The 18,596-nt window shown below is 40.8% G+C and overlaps 4 protein-coding genes across 7 annotated transcripts; 2 read left to right on the top strand and 2 right to left on the bottom strand.

The window, feature by feature from the left end:
* Nucleotides 1-403: 403 nt before the first annotated feature.
* LOC129587608 (uncharacterized) lies at nt 404-1,952 on the top strand. Of its 2 annotated transcripts, none has more exons than XM_055481427.1 (3): nt 404-561; nt 636-895; nt 1,004-1,952. In XM_055481427.1, exons 1-3 carry the CDS (start codon nt 503-505, stop codon nt 1,714-1,716), a joined length of 1,032 nt encoding a protein of 343 aa, XP_055337402.1. In that variant the 5' UTR covers nt 404-502; the 3' UTR covers nt 1,717-1,952. The 2 variants fall into 2 exon arrangements, with proteins under 2 accessions (XP_055337402.1, XP_055337407.1); XM_055481432.1 differs by having other exon boundaries at nt 432-561; nt 644-895.
* An 8,652-nt stretch (nt 1,953-10,604) lies between these two features.
* On the bottom strand, nt 10,605-13,366 carry LOC129587914 (uncharacterized). Of its 2 annotated transcripts, none has more exons than XM_055481874.1 (5): nt 12,812-13,366; nt 12,529-12,690; nt 12,298-12,404; nt 12,120-12,212; nt 10,605-12,005 (listed from the first exon to the last, which is right to left on the bottom strand). In XM_055481874.1, exons 1-5 carry the CDS (start codon nt 13,089-13,091, stop codon nt 11,100-11,102), a joined length of 1,548 nt encoding a protein of 515 aa, XP_055337849.1. In that variant the 5' UTR covers nt 13,092-13,366; the 3' UTR covers nt 10,605-11,099. The 2 variants fall into 2 exon arrangements, with proteins under 2 accessions (XP_055337849.1, XP_055337859.1); XM_055481884.1 differs by having other exon boundaries at nt 12,853-12,962.
* A 202-nt stretch (nt 13,367-13,568) lies between these two features.
* LOC129582618 (sorting nexin-6-like) lies at nt 13,569-16,243 on the top strand. Its single transcript, XM_055474174.1, has 4 exons — nt 13,569-13,848; nt 14,191-14,466; nt 14,782-15,027; nt 15,215-16,243. Exons 2-4 carry the CDS (start codon nt 14,203-14,205, stop codon nt 15,929-15,931), a joined length of 1,227 nt encoding a protein of 408 aa, XP_055330149.1. The 5' UTR covers nt 13,569-13,848; nt 14,191-14,202; the 3' UTR covers nt 15,932-16,243.
* Nucleotides 16,244-16,309: 66 nt separating this feature from the next.
* Nucleotides 16,310-17,973, bottom strand: LOC129582626 (migration and invasion enhancer 1-like). 2 transcript variants are annotated; one of them, XM_055474186.1, is made up of 4 exons: nt 17,728-17,973; nt 17,411-17,508; nt 17,144-17,220; nt 16,310-16,830 (listed from the first exon to the last, which is right to left on the bottom strand). In XM_055474186.1, the coding sequence occupies exons 1-4, from the start codon at nt 17,772-17,774 to the stop codon at nt 16,702-16,704; spliced, it is 351 nt and encodes a 116-aa protein (XP_055330161.1). In that variant the 5' UTR covers nt 17,775-17,973; the 3' UTR covers nt 16,310-16,701. The 2 variants fall into 2 exon arrangements, with proteins under 2 accessions (XP_055330161.1, XP_055330168.1); XM_055474193.1 differs by having other exon boundaries at nt 16,315-16,837.
* Nucleotides 17,974-18,596: the final 623 nt, after the last annotated feature.

Raw genomic sequence — 18,596 nt, 5'->3', positions numbered from 1 at the left:
ATAACTAAATAATGAGTAGCGAATAACAAACTGTTGCGTTGTCGGCTAAGGCTGTGTAAATAAGACTAGTAGTAAAAATCTTTTACTTGTATAGAAAACTTGTGACTGTTTTGTGCCGCCAATCTGAATTAAATATTGCACTAGTGTTTACACTTACAGCAATGCTCAGTTGAGTCGATTCGTACTCGAAGGAACAGCAACTTCGAACAACCTTGATTACACGCAGTGAGAAGATTGCGCAATCAACCACGCTAATTAATAACGACGTTCGTAAAGTGTAAAGGAGCTGAAACAAAAAGTACGAGTACGTTAGCACTTATAGAGGTGGTACTTACTTTACTCAATCAGTGCTCAACTAGAAGTTGCTAAGATCTTTCTCGCGGATTTTCCGGCTCATTTGAACCAGTGCCTCTCTTTAACCAGTGCCGTAGCTTCTCTTTAAAATTTGTTGTAGTAAGAAAATTGATTTCTCATCTTTAACGAGATGACCCCTTCGTAAACCATGCCTCCCCCACCAGTTGACCTTAAGAGCATTACACGAGAATTCGCGTTCGTGCCAGGGTACGTGAAAATCGAACGGCTGTTTTTGGTTAAAGTGTGGCTTCTAATTACTATACCAAACCATATGATCGTAGTTACACAGGTTACCTTCCGGGCTACCATTTGGTCACCGGAGTATCTACAGGCGAACATTCCCACAATCATCTGACCCGAGCATGGGACGCCGGCGGCAAGAACGCCACTCAGAACCTTATGCCATCGATCTACGATGCCGATATCCAGCGCCAAGTGGCTGAAGAACAGACAAGGAAGGATGATCTCGTTCTAGAGCATCACGAACATGCCCAAGGGGGTCAGCCGAAACTGACCACGCACATCGATCCGAAGTACTCCGGTGTGTACCAAATAACGTTTTAATTATATGACCTTTTACGAAGTAAATAGCTGTGAAACTTTTCTCAACTGGTACAGGATGGCTGACGGCGCCTGTATTCTGGTTAAGGTTATTTCCCATACCAACAGCATCGCTTTGCCCAGCGTAATCCCGTTCGCGAACGTGAAGGAGCCCTGCAGATTCTAAAGGAAAAAGACCAAACATGCGTGAATCATCCAAACCCGTTTTTCTGTCGCAACGAGATGCCCATTGATCTAGAATTAAAATCCCCGGTGCCCATAAAAAATCCCACAATGGATGACGATTACGGAGCGTATTTAAACAACGTCCGCAGCCTGGACGACATTGGCGATTTCTACGTGCCGGAAGTTGAGAAGGCTTTATCCAAACCGTATCGGTTGCCACCTGGGCATGCACTGAAGAGATTTCCTTATGGTTATACCGGCTGGCTGCCGTTCACGACAGAATTTGTTGGTTTGACCCGTGGAGAATTGTCCAAAGTCTGTTTAGAAGAAAATGACCGGTGCCGGCATGATGCGGACGTTTTTCGCACTTCTTCAGCCAGAATGCCATCGATTGCAAAGTCATTTGCACCGGAAGCTGACGACGATCTAAACAGAATTGTTCACGGCATACCGGGCTATACCGGCTATAAAGAAGGTACACGTTATCGATACGGATACACTCATGCGCGAGAAATGAAGGAAGTGGTGATGCAGCGGCATCCGCGGTTGTCGCGGGATAGAATGAGCTCCATTACCGATACGCTGTATCGTCCTCCCCCGGAATTTGCGCAATTGCAAATCAGTGCTGGCACCTAATCCGTATGAAAGAAATTTTAAGGGAAGCATGATATGCTACGTACTTTCCTTCATATGAATTCGTAAATACGCTTTTGATGTGTCAGTTGCAAGCTTGGGGCTTTTCGTAATTTAATTATGATATTTGTTGTAACAAAACTATTTGTTGCAGTAACGCTAGTACAACAAACATTGTAAGTACGTACATTACAGCTTATCCTAGGCCCTAATCCAACCACTGCCATAATTTTTCTCATTGGGATCGTCTGTTCGAATTCAGATTAAATTTTAGTTTACATAATCTTTTTGGTAACCGTAAATTCAAAGTACCGGACTAGTAGCAGTTACACCTTCAGCATACGTACACAGAAATTGCTACTCTAGGCTGCACTGCACGCGATATGGCTGCTCCTTTCTTCGGCAGAAGTACAGTACTTACCGGTCTAGTACTTGACGATTTGCTATCTCTCAAATTAGTTAAGTACTTAATAATACAGCCATCGTACCTGTAGTTCTGTAAGTTTTGTGTAATAAATTGTAGAATTAAAAGCAAATCTACCGTAATTTACCAACTGATTCGAACAACCCCCTGTGATGTCAAACGCAACACCATTCATTGCCCACGAATTACACTGAAAGTGACTAAAGATGATTCTAGCGGACATACGCTTATGGACTTCCGTCAAAAGTTGTCCAGCTTTTTGTCTAAGGTTTTTTAACTGACGTCATTAATTCACTACCTGATACCATGATTTTTAAATAAACCAAATATACTTCGTAAAATGCAGTACTATCCCATATCGGCAGATTTCTTTGAGTTCCTATTAACCAGTAATAACCGATGGTGAGAAAACCGGAATTTCAGTCGAAAGATATGTTCCATATGAGTAGTGCCGTTCCCAGCCGTGCATACACACTACTGTTCTACCACAGCCGCTACGTAGTATGATTCGGCATGGCGCAAATCGCATAACCAGTACGAAAAGCATGCTCTATGAACGCTTCATTCAGCAATCTGATCCATATTTCACGATGTGGCTATTGATGTGAACCAAGGAAGGGGTTATGTGACTGCACGGTGGTCTCACAATTAAATTTTCCGGTCGATGTGCTCGTTATTTTAAAATCCTCATTCCCAGCGGATGCGGCGTATTTTCATTACATTACGATAGACAGAATGTGACTTCTGTTTATGTTATGTATGTGTATGTCCGCTTTAAGCTTAATATAGTACTCATAATAGGTGATCTACGTAGTTTTACTTCTGTGCTACCCAAAATCAACTGCTTGCTACTTTATAACAGTATTAGTCATTCATTTAATTAATGATTTAAGGGAAATTAACGCGCATTTTTAACGCGACAAAATAGGCCAAAACCAAAAAAGTGGATGACGATTTACTGTAGCACTACAATAGTAAGTACCCGGTGAGCACAATACTGGTATGTTATAAGAAGAACAGAAGAAGAAAGTGTCATCGACAGAAGAAGTAAAGAAGAAAAAATAAAGATTTACCAGTTAGTGATATCATCGCAAAATGCTCCTTTGGATTTATAACACAATAATTATCATATTAATTCGATATTTAATTACAGTATTAATGGTTCTTGCAATATTTATGTAGTTTAAAGTTTAAACCCTATAATAAACCTTAGTCGCATTCGCACCATATATACCATAAGCAGAGGACGCTAGCAAAATCAGAACAGAATACACCGAAATATCTGCTTTCTTCTCCGGCAACCCATGGTACGAGCGCACTACTTACTAGTATGCTATGGCACTACTGTGTATTTTTCTATTGTTTGCAGTTTTTTGCTACAATCACAGAGCACCGGCAATATTTATGTCAATCAGTTGAAAAAACTGAGTTGAAATAGTAATGGTAGCATCAAACACATTAGAGATAGGAAAGAGCCATAAGTACGCAATTGACTATCCATGGGAACGATAATGATCCTGAGATTCTAGGATGGGATAATACACATATTGATGCGCCACACGATGGATGGCGCTTGCTGGCGCTCTCAAGCATCAGGCATCTATGCCGTTCTCACACCTTTTTGCCACACCAGACTTGGGATGCATGCGTCCACTACAGATCACGAATTTCCACGATACGTTAGCGTTTGCATACTTGGGAAAATAACGGCGACACTATGTACACACGTATGTACTGTACTACTTGTGTTGACTGCAGACCAATGGAATTTAGACTTTCAAAGCTGCCAATCCACTGCTTTATAAATGTGCAAGTGGGAGTGCATTTCCTGTACATATCAAATAGTGCACCTAACTGACCACAGAAGAACCGCACGAAAATTGCAAGAAATGCCACTATACCGAGCCGTTGGAATCTTGGTCGCATCGAGCCCATTTATTTCGCAGTGGTATCTACGTTTTCAGTGATCATAAACTTGCCATAACAACATTACCGCATCCACATAGATGCACGCTTGCTTTTAAATGCCAAATGGTTTGAAAAATGGATCGGCGATACCGGTTCAGACCGGAAAGTTCTCACTGATCGAGTTATCTTACGCAAACATTTCAACTGTAAAGTTTATTTGTATGGTTTAAAACGCATGCATGCGATGTGAATATTCATTATTTTGGACATCGTCGGGATTATTAGGTGTGCATTTGTTAAAAAAAACTGCGATGGTAGTACAACGGGATTTTTCGGAATTGGAGGACTCGTTGTGCCAAGCAACAAAAAGCGCGGATATGACCCAGCTGCGGCTCGTTCTGCGAGAAGGAAATTATCGAAATGAATCGAAGAAATCAGAAAAGCCCAATGGACGGCAACTGCAACCATTCGGAGAAAATAACCTAATTGTTGATGTGGACGTTAATGTCTTCGATGCCGACGGCTGGACCGATTTGCATAGGTGCTGCATAAAAGGGGATCTGGAACGCCTCAAAAGCCTCGTGAAGATGGGTGCTGATATTACCTTAACAACCAGAAGCGGATGGAACGCTCTTCATTTGGGTATGCTCTAAGCACATTATTGTCTTTCTTTTCCTGTGATACGCTACTGATGTTCGTAGTCTACATAACCTCTGATTTAAACACTTACTCAATTGACACTCAACATTGACACCATTAACTGAGTAATTTACTCTCGGGAACTGCATATAAACTTCTCGTTTTACCCAAGCAAATGCAATTGCATAAAATTGTGCTATAATTAGGGCTGCAAAAGTGTTTTAGTGATTAATCTAATGCAATCTAATTGTACTTATTACCACTTCTTCAATGCCATTTTGCAAGCCGGCGTCGAAATCGTTTAATGAATTTCCGCACTCACAGTGCATTCTGTATTCGTGTTGTTGGCTTATTGCCCAACCCTTGTGAATGTGCTTGCATTGCCGGATTAATACGTGAATTTGATATAACTATAACAATCAATTTACTTGAAATTCACTTTAATCTCCGCATTGAGGAATGTGAAATGTTTTCAAGATTATGACGTACTGGCTTTTTTCAGCGGCATGGAATGGTCATCGAGAGATTGCGACATTTCTATTATCATCCGGTTCGTCAGCTAATTCCAAGGGTATATCGTGACACACAGACGGGAAGGGCATGTTTGCAAGTGGTGGGAAAAAAGATTTAGCCTTGGTCTTTCATTTTTATGGCTACGAAGAATGCAGGATTTAGCGCTGTCCTGGCTGCGTGTGAATTCAAGATGGACACATGAGAGACGATCATCTTTCCTCCGGCGTCGTCCTTTTCTTGCGCGTTGTTCTCTCTGGCCCAGTATTGCAACTGCCACTGCCCTTCAACGCTTTCTCCGTGATATACAGAATGGTGAGTCCAATATCTGAACCGGTCATTCTAGGCTACGATCATAATTTCGGTTAGGGCTGGTCTGCTTTGAGGATTGTTCTGTTCAGAGGGTGCACTGAAGCGAAGTGGAATTTTCATGCGTCTCTCTTTGGCCACAATGCTCTCCATAGGCGCCCTTTTAGATTCTTTGTGATAAGAGAGAACACAATTCGTGAATTATGGCCGTGAGAGAGAAGGGGACAGCTACGGGTGCCGTAGAATTTCAGTTTCAAGGCAGACCTGCAACCTGTTGCATTCTCGCTTCTGAATCAATCCAGCTCACCTAAAGAAAACTGATTATCATGTGGTTGTGGACTACGGAGAACCTATACCCTAGCAGACAAGTGCGACCATTCAGGGAGATTCGTGCAATATGGTAGCGGTAATTAATAAAATTTTTCCCCAAACAACACAAAAATTATATCGAGAGAGACAGTGATCACAGACACGACAGCACTGCTGTAGATTCATATAATTTTAATACTGCTTTCTGCTTTAATAATGCTTTCTGCGCAAGAAAATTTATACCTATCACTAACAAAGTTGGGAAATTATTTTCTCACGGCGCTTTCTGGTGAGATAGTTCGCAAGAAGATACTTCTTGCTTTGCTTGTTAGTGCAGCAGGAAAAAAATTTCATTCTCGTAGAATTACGAACATTAATAAGCGCTGAGAAGCCGGCTTTTTGCCGGCTGTAAGCACTCACATGTCAGTAGACGTAAAACTAGGTCTCTGATCAGCTTGATGACTGTATAACGCAGTCAGTGTCAGTTTACGTAAATGCCGTAGGAAGTTTGTTTGAAATGCAACAAATTATACACCGCCCGCAAGGTGATAAGTGATACCGCAATGCCTTGTTAGCTGTTCGGAGCCTGTTCCAACTTTCAATCTTTTGAATAACACAAGCAGAAATTGTAAGAAATTATGGATAGAAATATAGCATGTCAATAGCATTTCGCAAATCGCATTAAGGATATATATTTAGCTTATGAAATATAGCATTTCGCAAATAGAACTGCAATTTGCGTTGCATTTCTTAACAATCAAAACATAAATATAATTATATGCTGTCTGCCGCAGTTACCCAAATATTGAATAATAAAAGTCTCATCAAAACTTTAGCCGACATTTCCTGCGCTTCTGATTTTTCATCTGGATATCGTATTCTTTCTTTGTCTTCGCTTTTTCGTTTCAAAGTTCTCATGGTTGTAGGTGTCGTTTAATATTTTGAAACAAATTGCCCTGTCGGCCAGCAGCGTAATATTTTTCTTTAGGCAGGGAACACCACAGAAAAAGGCTTGCTCGATGTGGTATATCAGTTATTGAGGTGCATGACAAAAATCTCTCAGGAATCGATTTTCCAAGCGACGCCTGTTGCTTGTCCCAACACTGACATGCAGCACGATATTTCGCTATCGTTTTCCAGTGGATCACCTGCTCGTATTGTCGGGAACGTTCTAAACGGTCATGATAAAGCAGTTCGCTTGGGTAAGCCAGATATGCAGTGGCCAGCGGTCAAGAGAGCGTGTAACCAGTCTCCGCCGTTCCCATATCTCATGCCCTGTGAATCAGTCAGCTACAAACACTCACATTTCATTATCTTTCGAAAAGATTTCTTCACAATTCGCAGTGGGTGCCCGACAACTGGTTCTCAAAATAACAGTGCCGCTTTATATAAACATCAGGATAATTTTTCTAGCTGTATATGTGAACCGAACCCAGAAATTGAGTAGATTACTAAATTCAAAAATGTAGTATGCGATTATTTGTATGGCTTAATAAATTAAGTACTACAATAATCAACGAATAACTTGCATTTTTGTGCATTGCAGATCCTTGGTGATTGTCTTAGCTGCCATGGCTTTATATTTTTGCTCAACTTCTCGACGGCGTCACCTACTTCCGGGGTGTGTGATCCACAGTGACCATGAGAGCCGTCACGACAGTTATTAATGGGTTGTAGTTAAGTAATTCTGTAAATGATCTATGTGATGGATGATAACCTGAAGATTATTACTTGATCAGTGGAATAAATCGGTTGTTGTGATTTTGCTGTTTACTTCGTTTTGGCAACTTGTCTGTTGTTGTTGGTTTTGTTTGCTTAATTTACTCATGGATGTTATTGGTTGGGAAGGTAGTGCATGGCGACTGGTTCGACTTTTTCTGGCCACTCTGTTAAGATATTAATTTTACTGCCGGTTTCTGGTTTTACAGATTCAGTGGCAACTTCCTGTTTTGCTTTTTTTTGGAAGTTGGTACAAATTACGAGATTGAAATGATTGAAATAAACTAATTTAATATAACTTGCGCGGACGTTGCTGAACCGCCTGAACGAAACTTAAATGAAAGTACTGCTGTACTGGTATTTTACAGTATTTAAAACATGTATATATACGTATTTCTTTATCCCACGATAATTAAAGAAACGATTAATTGCAGGAAAAACGAGACCGTTTAACGAAGATTAGGAATCCAATGCGATATTATCAAAATTTATTTGAATTGTCTTTGTTTGTGGAAGAAAACGGGTAACTGAGATCATTCACTGCATGACTCAAAAGTCTAAAGGCTAATGATAACGAACCACAATTTTTTTAAAATTGTCATTACAGCTGGTGTCGCTATTAAATTTCGTGCTTGCAGTGACATTTTCTTGTTAAGGTTTGCGAAAATTTTCCATCTTACGACTATTAGTTTATTACGATAATATTGCTTTTATTAAATAGTAATATGAATCTTAGACGATTATTGTTACACGACCAATTACGACCATATCAAGTTGTAAATATTACAGTATTTAGTGTGTATCTGCGCTGGTATTTTATTCTGTGAAGTGGCCAATATTGCCGAATAAAGAAGATAGTTGTAGAACTGAAATGGTTTATAATGATTGTTTCGAGTTTACGTACCATGGTTAGTTCAGTCAAGATATATAGAAGTATCTTGGTTCAGTTTACAGTTTACTCAAATCATGTTGGCTGTGTTTTAACGCAAATAGCAATGTATACACGGCATTGATAAGCGGTTACAATCACAGATACACCATGAGAATTTCTCGTTGAAAATCGGTAGATCTATGGCAAAGTTGAGAAAAAAATGAACCTGCAATTGTGGAGAAAACCATGACTGATTTACAGTAGCTGTTGTTTTTTAGCTTGTATTTACGCCCGTGTATTATATACATGTCGCAGAAAGGCCTAGGCAGGTAACTTTTCAACCGAGGGAAAATGAGATACAAATGAATTAAATAATGCAGCTAGCGCGGAAAAAACTCCTCATATCAGTAGCACCTTGTAATTATGAGAACAAATCAATCGTAATACCGGTCACGATTAATAAAAGCGCAATGACCAGCACGAGCAATTGTTCCAGATCAGTAAGAGCCGGTGGTTGAAGTGAGAGGGCCCCAGCAGCTTCCACTGAACTGGCAGTCAAGGCTGCGAACACACATCAGCCTAGGCAGTATACCAGTTTCTGCAAAAATGTTCAGTCATGAGAACCGTTATATTCCCACGTTGATTTTGATGCGATGGTGTGTTTGTGTAAAGGTAGACATCTTCCGCACGTTCCGTCAGTTAACGGCCCTGTCACCGGTTCATTCTTTTACGGGCCGGTCTGTTAAATTGTCGTTACACATAGTGAGCGCTATACAGGAAAACACACGGCTATGTGTGCTGCGTGAACAAGCACAATTTTTCATTTACAGTTGACTCGACTAAACAAATCACGACAATACACTGGTTCAAGTTTTTTGTATTTTGTTGAGAATGATGAAGACCAGTGATGATATGTTTCCTTTGCTCATCTTACCTATTGTTCGTCTATGCAAACGAAAGCAAATACGACGTGCTGAGCCAAAACGTTACCTACTCAATAGCCTACCTTTTATTATGGAAAGTGTAATGTATACCGGCATTACAATCTTTCAAGCGGCGGTTCTCGTGGGAACGCATTTTCTTACCACCAAATAGTAAATCACTTCACATTGTCACGTTTTTTAAGCAAGCAATCAACCATTACCGGCAGTCCGTTGTCAGCTTGATTGCTGATATTATCGTTTCTTTACTAATGCGGTCAAGCATGTTAACAACGTAACAGTATCGTTTTGAGTGAGGCGTCTTCTATACAATCTGCAACTGTTTATTCTGGTTAACAGATTATTTATCGTATACTCGAAACTTTTGTGTTATCGCTTCTTTTGTTCCATATGCATGTAGTTTAAGTAATTTTTAAGCCATCCTGAGCAAAACGTTTTACCCCCGATTGCCTTATTGAACAACTGATGGAATGCTAATTATTCTTAGGGGTACTTTATGCATTAATTTTAAGCATTTTTAAGGCGTCTTTTCATTTTCAAAGCATTGTTTTTCCATTTTATATGTATCTTGTAAGTACAAACTTTACTATTGGCGAGGCAGCACAATCTCTGATCGTAAATGTAGTAATGATATTAGTATATTACCACCCGGCACTCAGTGTCCATAAATCGATATAAAATTGTACATTAATTGTAATTATAAATTACTTGCACTGTAATGAATATAAAACAAAAACCAGTTTCCTGGTTATATCCCCGCTTTTTTTATCTCGGATTTAATAGTCACCATTTTTCAGAAACCGACAGTTGAAAACCCTGAGTAAGCTTACTCATAATGAAATCGGAAGCCGGTGGAAACTGAAGGTATTCATATAATCGCAGCCAGATCAGTTTGTAATGCAACTAGCCGCTGTTTGCATTTCACACGCAGGCAGTGTTCACATGGTTATTGCACACATATTACCGTGGGATAAGGCCGTACAACCAAAATGCGAGCCATTGACGTTTAATTCGTCTTCGATCATTATTAGTATTGCACAAATGAGCGGAAAATACGACGCTGCTGTTTGATTAATAACGAGAATACACACCGCGACAATTTTAAACATTCTTAAGTAAAGACTCCCGGCAACTGGAAACCTTGATATACATGTATGACGCAATAGTGGCGTTAACTGTAAAGAAGAACTTCATAATACTTCATAATTAATTCGTTCGCTAATCCAGAAAAATTTCTCTTTATGTGAGTACTTAACAGTTGTCATTACTTGTATGGCGTGGCGCGAAAAGACAGCATAGGTCATAATTATAAAAGTTGCGCTACGGAGGCAATTAAACAAAAATAACTAAAGATGATTATAGTATATACTGTGCATATATATGCAGAACCATGCTTGAAGTGTTCATTTTGGTAGCCACGATATTTAAAAAGGTAGTGAAAGTGATTCAAAGGCACTCCACAAAGTAATAAAATAAAAATACTATACTATACATTTAGCTGTTTAACACTGTGGCTAGTGTATCCTTCAAAAATCAGTTTATAGGGAGAACCGGAGAACACATCAAGCCACTCACTACGATAGCATGTTGAGTATTTGAAATCCCTGCAAAATGAGGAAGAAAGTTATTATAGAAAATCCAAACAACATTAATTCTGTAATACGATGTTTTACAGTGGCAGTGCACAGATGGAAGAGATAGCGTATAATCTTGTGAGCTGCCTGAATGAGCGCATAGGTGCCGTTTATCCAGGATTTTATTGGTGATCGGTAACCGGCGACGTTGGCTTAGTATAGAGCGCTGTTCCCGATTTGGACGCTGCAGCATTCGGATGCATTGTCGACGTTTCCTCCTGAGCAGATTTAGCAATTTGCAGATTACTTCCGGATACGGCCTGACCGTGAAAGTTGGAACTGTTGGTAATTAACTTGCCCTTTCCTTCCCAAGGCACCGTGCTGCGTCGATTGGGTGACACATGAGGCGGCTCGATAAACTGAAACAAATGCGAATTCTTCGCGGCAAACTCATCAAAACTCAACAAATCGCTTTCGCCTCGTGTCTTCTTTAAACGATTCGCAAGTGTATCCAGGTGGATAGCCTGAAAAAGATTTGCAGGGTGTGGCTTCTGGGAATCAGACATTTCGGATGCAAAAAACGGGGCAATTGGTTCCAGTTCGGTTATTTCGCCGATTGGGCGGAGGTCGCCATTTGGAAACTGTTCTTCCAGTAGTTTTATTGGCTCGAGACTAGGCTTTAGTCCGGTAAAAAGGGCCGACATGTCTTCAGTAAACATGGGAACATCTTTCAGCTGCATCGTTTCGCTCAGACCGTTCTCCGTCGGGAAATTTATTCGGAGATTCTGCATCCAAGGATGATTTTCCGAACAGAGTTTCAGATAATTAATTACGTAGTGTTGAGCTAAAAGTAGTCCATTGGACTTATCCGCAATAGCAGCAAAATTTGCAGGATCGAGCAACATGCGGACTTTTTCCATCTGCGGCATATCGCGTTTCGTGCTGGCATTTTCCAATGATTTATCGGTGAATTGTTTCGTATCGTTTGGTTTCGATTGTGGGATCCCTAGTTTCCGCCAAAAATGGTTTTGCATTTGTTGCAACTGAGAACGCACGCCGATGTTGATTACGCTGGTCTCGTGAGTTATCTAAAAAATAGTAATAATAAAGCGACAATCGAATGTCAGGATATTAGCGAGGCACTATTTTGCGCTGTCCAGACGGTATATCACTGTATATTATTGTCTTCAGATTTATCATACCGAATTTTGCGCTAATGACATAGCTTTAATGGTAGCGACAATTGACTCTTCCATTTTGTTCGCATGTTTCATCTGAACGGAATTCTTCCTCAACTGTAAACACAGAAATGCGGAATTATATGCAGCTAAAAAATTACCAAACTACCCAAACTACAGAGAATGTAGAATTTAGTTTTACCATTCGGGCTAGGTATTTTGTGTGGTAAAGCAGCATGACCTTTCGCTTGTGGGCATTGACTAAGGTGCGCTCGATGTGCTCACAGTCGTCTTCCATCTGGCGAATAGCTACGCGAAAGTGTGCAACAACGCACACATGCAAATATTTCACAAGTTTTTTGCATTGTTTCCGTAATAAGATAAAACAATAAATTCTGTTAGGATCTGCTCGTATTATATGTACGTCATTCACCATAACACATGTCTCGTCCTTGACCGTCTTCAAATGCTTGACGGAAACGTTCCTTGAAATCGTTCCAGGTTTTCATCACCTCGGCTTCGGCAGGTTTTGCCTGATTGCGCTGATGTATGGTCTGGTCCACATGCGTCTCCATAGGTGCAGATATTGGAGTGTCTGTAGAAATTATTCATAAAGTTAAATAAGAAATGTAAGAATTTTCTTTCAAATTTTTATGTTATGATGTGATGCCACAGTCACATGCATGCAAGACTTCGAGAGGATAATTAATTCATGCCTGGCTTAGGTTCTCCTTCGCTCATGGAATTTAAGGCAGACCCTTTTATGCATATTTTCCCCGCGGTTTTACAGTCAAAATACTGTGGGTTAGCTGATGCTACAGTTTTGAGGATGTCATCGGTTTCAAGAAACGACGGTAAAGATTTCTTGGGAATAATCGGCGCAAAGAGTGGTGCAGTTCCACGGTCTGTTACCGGATTGCCACTTTTATTCAGGGCTAACTTGGACTGGCTTTTCTTGGTTTGTGCGGAGCGTTGAAGAGACTTCCGGGCAGCCATAGGCTTTATCTGCTCCCGGAACCGCAAATAAAGTTACAGCAGCACATAAAATATGATTCTCAGGGCGTCTGCGGACGAAAGCGCTGCTAACAAAATCGTTTTTAAAAATTCAAATAATAACATGTGGAAAAATGCATGCGCAGCGAGCACAATATGTTTAGTAAGTACTTATACAGAAAAATTAGGTGCAGTAGATCTACCGGAAGTAAAAATAACTATATACAGCAGAATGCGTATTTAATAATTTCTTTGGTTCTCCCGAAAAAAAATGTATTAGTGTTGTATAGCCCAAACCAAACCTACAGTATGTGGATTTTCATTTTGCTGTGTATGTAAGACTGTAAGTCTTTTACAATTAATTATATTTTGCTGATTCACTTCACAGGCTAAAAATATTTACGATTTAGATATTTCTACAAACTATTGCCTAATTACGTGAAATAGAAACTGTAAAATATAAATTGTAAAAATATTGTATAGTGTCATGCTATGTGGTATTGTGTTATGTTTTGTGCATTACAAATTTGCGACCATATCCATGTCCATTGCATGCATGACTGTTTGTGTGAATAATCAGATACTTTTATCTCAGGAGACCGTAATCTACCTACTCTAGAGTAGTCTGCACTTTGACAGGTGCAAATTGTATCCGCCGCTGTCTTTTTCCTGGGACCAGCTTATTTAATCGCTTTATCCCTTACAATTGTGATTCCACGGCCAGGAGTAGCGACTAGCGATTGAACAGCAATTAGAACAGGTACTTACTCAAAATGGGTGATGGGCCTTTTTGATTCATCTACGTGCCCACGTGGCTGCAATTGGACGGAGGTTTCTTTACGGATTAGCGTGATCTTTTGTGTTACCGATTACGATGGAGTTTGTATAATTGTAGTCAACCCAAATTGTTTCCGTTCGGGAAATAATATTTTTTTAAAGCCGACTGGTCCACGAGAAGACTAGACGAGTGTTGGAGAAATGTTGTCGTTTTCTTTCTTTGGTTTTCGTTTCGTACACATTTAGCAGGGATCTTAGATTTTGGAGGTTCTAATCGTTGAAATTCGCGTTGTCGAATTCGGTGTTGACTGGGTGTTATTTTAAGATTACGAAGAAAATGTTGGGGGACAGTGACGCCACACATGACATCCCCATCGACAAGGAGCGGAAACGGGCCGAGACGGTGGATTTGGCTGAATCGCCCCTGATTGTTGACATTTCTGACGCCGTCAGCGAACGGGACAAAGTCAAATTCACGGTGCACACGCGCACGACACTGCCTGCCTTCCGCAAACCCGAATTCTCGGTGGTGCGCGAACACGAGGAATTCGTTTGGCTGCATGATCGATTCCTGGAGAATCCTGATTATGCTGGATATATCGTGAGTAACTGTGTTGATGTTCGTTGTCGTAAGTTCCTGTTAAACAAAAAAAATGCGCTTGTTAATTTTGCGGACAAAACCCATATGATACACTGAAGTACAGTGTTGTGCACATATTATTTTGCTCGGCATTAATTTCCTGGGTTCAGAATAAAAAAAAAAACTGAATGGAATTCCTTAGTAAAATAGTCTTCTTGCCGTCATGTGGTCCAGTTAATTCTACTGCTGATGTGAAATTTCTGGCGGTACAGTGCATACTTTAAGGATTTGTCCGTACATCATTTGGCGTAGTTTTTGATTAATATTTTCTTTCAGATTCCCCCGTCGCCGCCTTTCCCCGACTTTGAGGCCTCCCGACGGAAGCTGCAGCAATTAGGAGAATCCGAAGGTCTGATGACGAAGGAGGAATTTGCCAAGTTCAAAGCCGATTTAGAAGCGGAATATTTGGCCTTATTCAAGAAGACCGTTGCGATGCATGAGGCGTTCCTGATTCGGCTTGCCACTCATCCGAAGTTGCGCGACGACATGAATTTCCGCGTTTTTCTGGAATATGAACAAGAGGTATGCACTCACGCTCAAGAGTATAAGGCTATAAGCTAAACATGCTTGCTAGTTGCTCATCGTGTCAGCAGCTGGACAAATTAAGAACATGCGTAGTTGGCGAAACTATAACGCTTCACTATGCTCCTTTAATACATTTATTTTGAGTTATTTTTTGGTAAAAGGTTCAGTTGTTTTCGTTTTACAGATTGGTATTCGAGGAAAAAACAAGCGCGAAATGTTTGACAGCATTAAAAAAGCGGTTTTCAAGCAAGCCGACGATGTGTTGCTTTCCGGCCAGAAAGACGTGGACGAATACTTTGAACAGCAAAAATCCTTCCTAAACGAATATCACACGCACGTTAAAGAAGCAGCCAAAAAGAGCGATACAGTGGTGGAGAAGCATAAGGAAGTCATCACCGATCACGTCAAAATGTCCTCGTTCATGTCGCAGCTGGCCGCTGCCGAGCAGCCGGCTCTTACCAAATTCTTGGAAGATTGTTCGGAGATACTCGAAAAGTCGCGCAAGACGGAGTTTAAAAAATCCGCCGATCATGACTTAAAGTTAACCGATACATTGCTGTACTACCAGCGCGAAACCCAAGCGGCCAAGGATCTGTGCCTACGTCGTGCCCGCTGTCTGCATGATTTCGAGGAGGCTACGAAGAATTTGGAAAAGGCCAAGATGAAGAACAAGGACGTACATGCGGCCGAAACACATCGCGAAGAATGCCAGAAGCGTTTCGAGTCTATCACAGAGTTGGCGCGCAGCGAGCTAAAAGATTATCGTCAGCGTCGCGTTATTGCCTTCCGAAAAGGTCTAGTTGAGTTGGCCGAGCTGGAACTGAAACATGCCAAAAATCATTTTCAGCTGCTGCAAACGTCTCTGGAGGCGCTGCGGTCTGGGCGCAACGGAACGGCTTAACTGTGGCCTTGTCGGTTTGTGCGTTTATATTCCAGTTATGGTGATTTTTTTGACCCGTAAAATTATCTTTATTAATTTTCATTTTAGCTTTTTGTGAACTTTCATTGTGAACTTTGATGCACATTTCCGGTTCTGTTGGAGCTGATTATTTATTTTAATTCTTTTGTTCTTTCTGATTTTGTTTTTTTCTAAATCTTTAATTTCGTTCGAGATTTGATGGCAATTGTTTATACATAGTTGAACACCCGAAGCATGCTGCAGGTGCATACAGAGTTACATATTTCATATAACAACACTGATTTGGCATTTTGATTCGTGTTCGGTACCGGGAAATCTTTCCACTTCAAGTGGCAAACCGCAAACTTGTTTGTTTGTTTATAATTTATGCGGAGCAAATTTGTTTTTGGATCTTATGTTAATTGGAAAAGGATCAGTTGAACGTAATTTATTTGCATGCAAGTTTAATGAAAAGTACTACGGCATAAGGAACGACAAAAACTGCACACTAAAAGCGCGAAGAAAGAATGGGAGTGCCAATAATCAAAGGGCGACACGGCTAAATGACGTCAAATTGTTACAGTATCTGATTGCAAAGTACTGTAACTAACTGTATGTAAAAGTAATGGAAGCATGTAAGCAACAAAACCTAAAAAAGCAAAATCAAATGCGCATTCACACTGTGAACTGCATTCCATCGGTTCAAGCATCCACGCTAATGATCCGTTTTGCGGGTTTTCACAAGCGCTTCATTGGGAACTTCCGAAACCGTTTCACAGCACAAACAACGCATCCGATCGTGAAACCGATGTTACTAACATTCCTTTACAGGATCGTGCAGCTGGAGTGCGACTTCTCCGCCTGCGTCGGCTTACCTCCGGCGCTGACATTGCGCACGATCTCTGCAATCTTAAAAAAATATTTACAGTTCACTGCTCTGCTTGACGATACCTCTAGCTCTAAATGAAAATATTTAACACATTCATATGTTTTTATTTATATTTATACTATAAACTTATAAAATATCAATCTGCGTAATCACTTATAGTAATACTCTCCAAAATAATCAGAAACGACTGTGAAAACTGGACTTGGAAAAAATTCCCTTTTCGGAAAATCCAAAATATTATACGAAAACATTCAAAATAAAAAACCAAAGACGAGTAGTTAATGTTTTATTAGTACGATATTGAATTTTTGTTTAAGGCGATCTACCTCATTAAAGTCCGGCCATCCGCCACGCTCCAATTTGGAGAAGACCAACTGTCCGTTAACAACAATTTCGAAGGATGCTGTGAGAAATGAACAAAAATACGTACATCCACCATTCCAAATCATTTCCCAGACAGCAAAACGTATACAGGATTGTCAATGGCACTAAGAATACGTTAGAGATGTGACCTCAGTCGCAAACCATTTCAAAATCACTTAAAAACCAACAATCCAATGACGTTCCAAAAAGTATGCACACCGACCACTCACTTGATCGTCCCACTCGCCCAGTGACATAGGCATTCGGAACTTTTCCCTTAATTATTCTCTCCAGTTCCCCATAACGGGGGGCGTAACCTCATCCACCGCTGTTCAGGAGTAAACAGACAACACATTGTAATTACGTATTCGATACGAGCACAATAAACAGCTCCATTCCTGCCAGGAATGACAATACGCATTCCTGTTGTAATCCTGTGATGTGTATAATTCTCATGCAGCTGCGCACACCATACTTTATTTGTGTCAGCAGCTTCCAAGTACAAGGTTAAATAAGCATCGTATATGTAGGAAAGCAATCATCATACCAGTATTCCACTTCCACCTTGACGCCATCGTTTCCCGAATGTGCCATGTTGCACTTCACCAGTCTATCCCCAGATAATCTTGAAACGAAATCTTGTACTTACTGAGTTTGATAAATTTCTAACGTATAAGTTATTAATGAAGGCAAAAAGTTTAATGTTTAATCAATATCATTCATCAGATTCAAGTTATCGAATACGGACTTTTCGAAATTCTAAAATTTCTGGCTGATCTGGCAGATAAATCCCGTACAAGCTGTAAAAGCAGCTCGATTGATTTTTCTGCAAAACGATGTACAAGTGCGTAAACACAGGCGGAAGCCGTAACGCCGGACAGGCGAAACTCAACCGCAGCATGTACTCGTACTCGTGACAGGTGACTGTAGTGGTCACTGTACCATAATTAAATGGAATATCCTGTGGCCGTGCATTTCGAATTCTGGAACCCACCGTCCAAAAGTCTATCGTTTTTATGCTTTCGTCCGGACTCTGCTGTAAACTGAGCGGCTGGGGGCATTTTTCCAAGGCAACCGCTGTCTGTCTAGACTATCCGCAAGACTGGAGCTGGCCGAAATGATTAATCATTTCGGCCAGCTTATCATCCTTCCACGCGCCAATATTGGCGCGTGGAAGGATGATAAGTGGAATACTGACGTCGTTCAACAACCGGCTCATGAAACATGGAACAGAATAAAGAGGACTACGCCCTTTGTCCTTGCCAACGGCACACGGCAGGCTGCCGAAATCTTGGCATCCGGTCACTGCTGATCGGACCACCAGTCCGGCGCGACTCCTTTAGCCTAATCCTCCCTGCCTTCCGGTCGTTGGATTCCGCACGTCTCTCGTATTGATAAGCCAATCACGGGAATGAC

This window comes from Paramacrobiotus metropolitanus, unplaced genomic scaffold (assembly GCF_019649055.1).
Source record: "Paramacrobiotus metropolitanus isolate TYO unplaced genomic scaffold, Prichtersi_v1.0 Parri_scaffold0000002, whole genome shotgun sequence".
Lineage (NCBI taxonomy): Eukaryota > Metazoa > Tardigrada > Eutardigrada > Parachela > Macrobiotidae > Paramacrobiotus > Paramacrobiotus metropolitanus.
Note: the sequence above shows the minus strand (reverse complement) of the source record. Positions and strands in the feature narration are given on the sequence as shown.

Coding starts and splice junctions, on each gene's coding strand:
- LOC129587608 (XM_055481427.1), top strand. CDS start 503: ATGCCTCCCCCACCAGTTGACCTTAAGAGCATTACACGAGAATTCGCG. Junction 562..635: donor GAATTCGCGTTCGTGCCAGG/GTACGTGAAAAT, acceptor ATATGATCGTAG/TTACACAGGTTACCTTCCGG. Junction 896..1,003: donor CATCGATCCGAAGTACTCCG/GTGTGTACCAAA, acceptor ATTCTGGTTAAG/GTTATTTCCCATACCAACAG.
- LOC129587914 (XM_055481874.1), bottom strand. CDS start 13,091: ATGGCTGCCCGGAAGTCTCTTCAACGCTCCGCACAAACCAAGAAAAGC. Junction 12,213..12,297: donor CAAAATACCTAGCCCGAATG/GTAAAACTAAAT, acceptor CTGTGTTTACAG/TTGAGGAAGAATTCCGTTCA. Junction 12,006..12,119: donor TGTCATTAGCGCAAAATTCG/GTATGATAAATC, acceptor ACTATTTTTTAG/ATAACTCACGAGACCAGCGT.
- LOC129582618 (XM_055474174.1), top strand. CDS start 14,203: ATGTTGGGGGACAGTGACGCCACACATGACATCCCCATCGACAAGGAG. Junction 14,467..14,781: donor CTGATTATGCTGGATATATC/GTGAGTAACTGT, acceptor ATTTTCTTTCAG/ATTCCCCCGTCGCCGCCTTT. Junction 15,028..15,214: donor TTCTGGAATATGAACAAGAG/GTATGCACTCAC, acceptor TTCGTTTTACAG/ATTGGTATTCGAGGAAAAAA.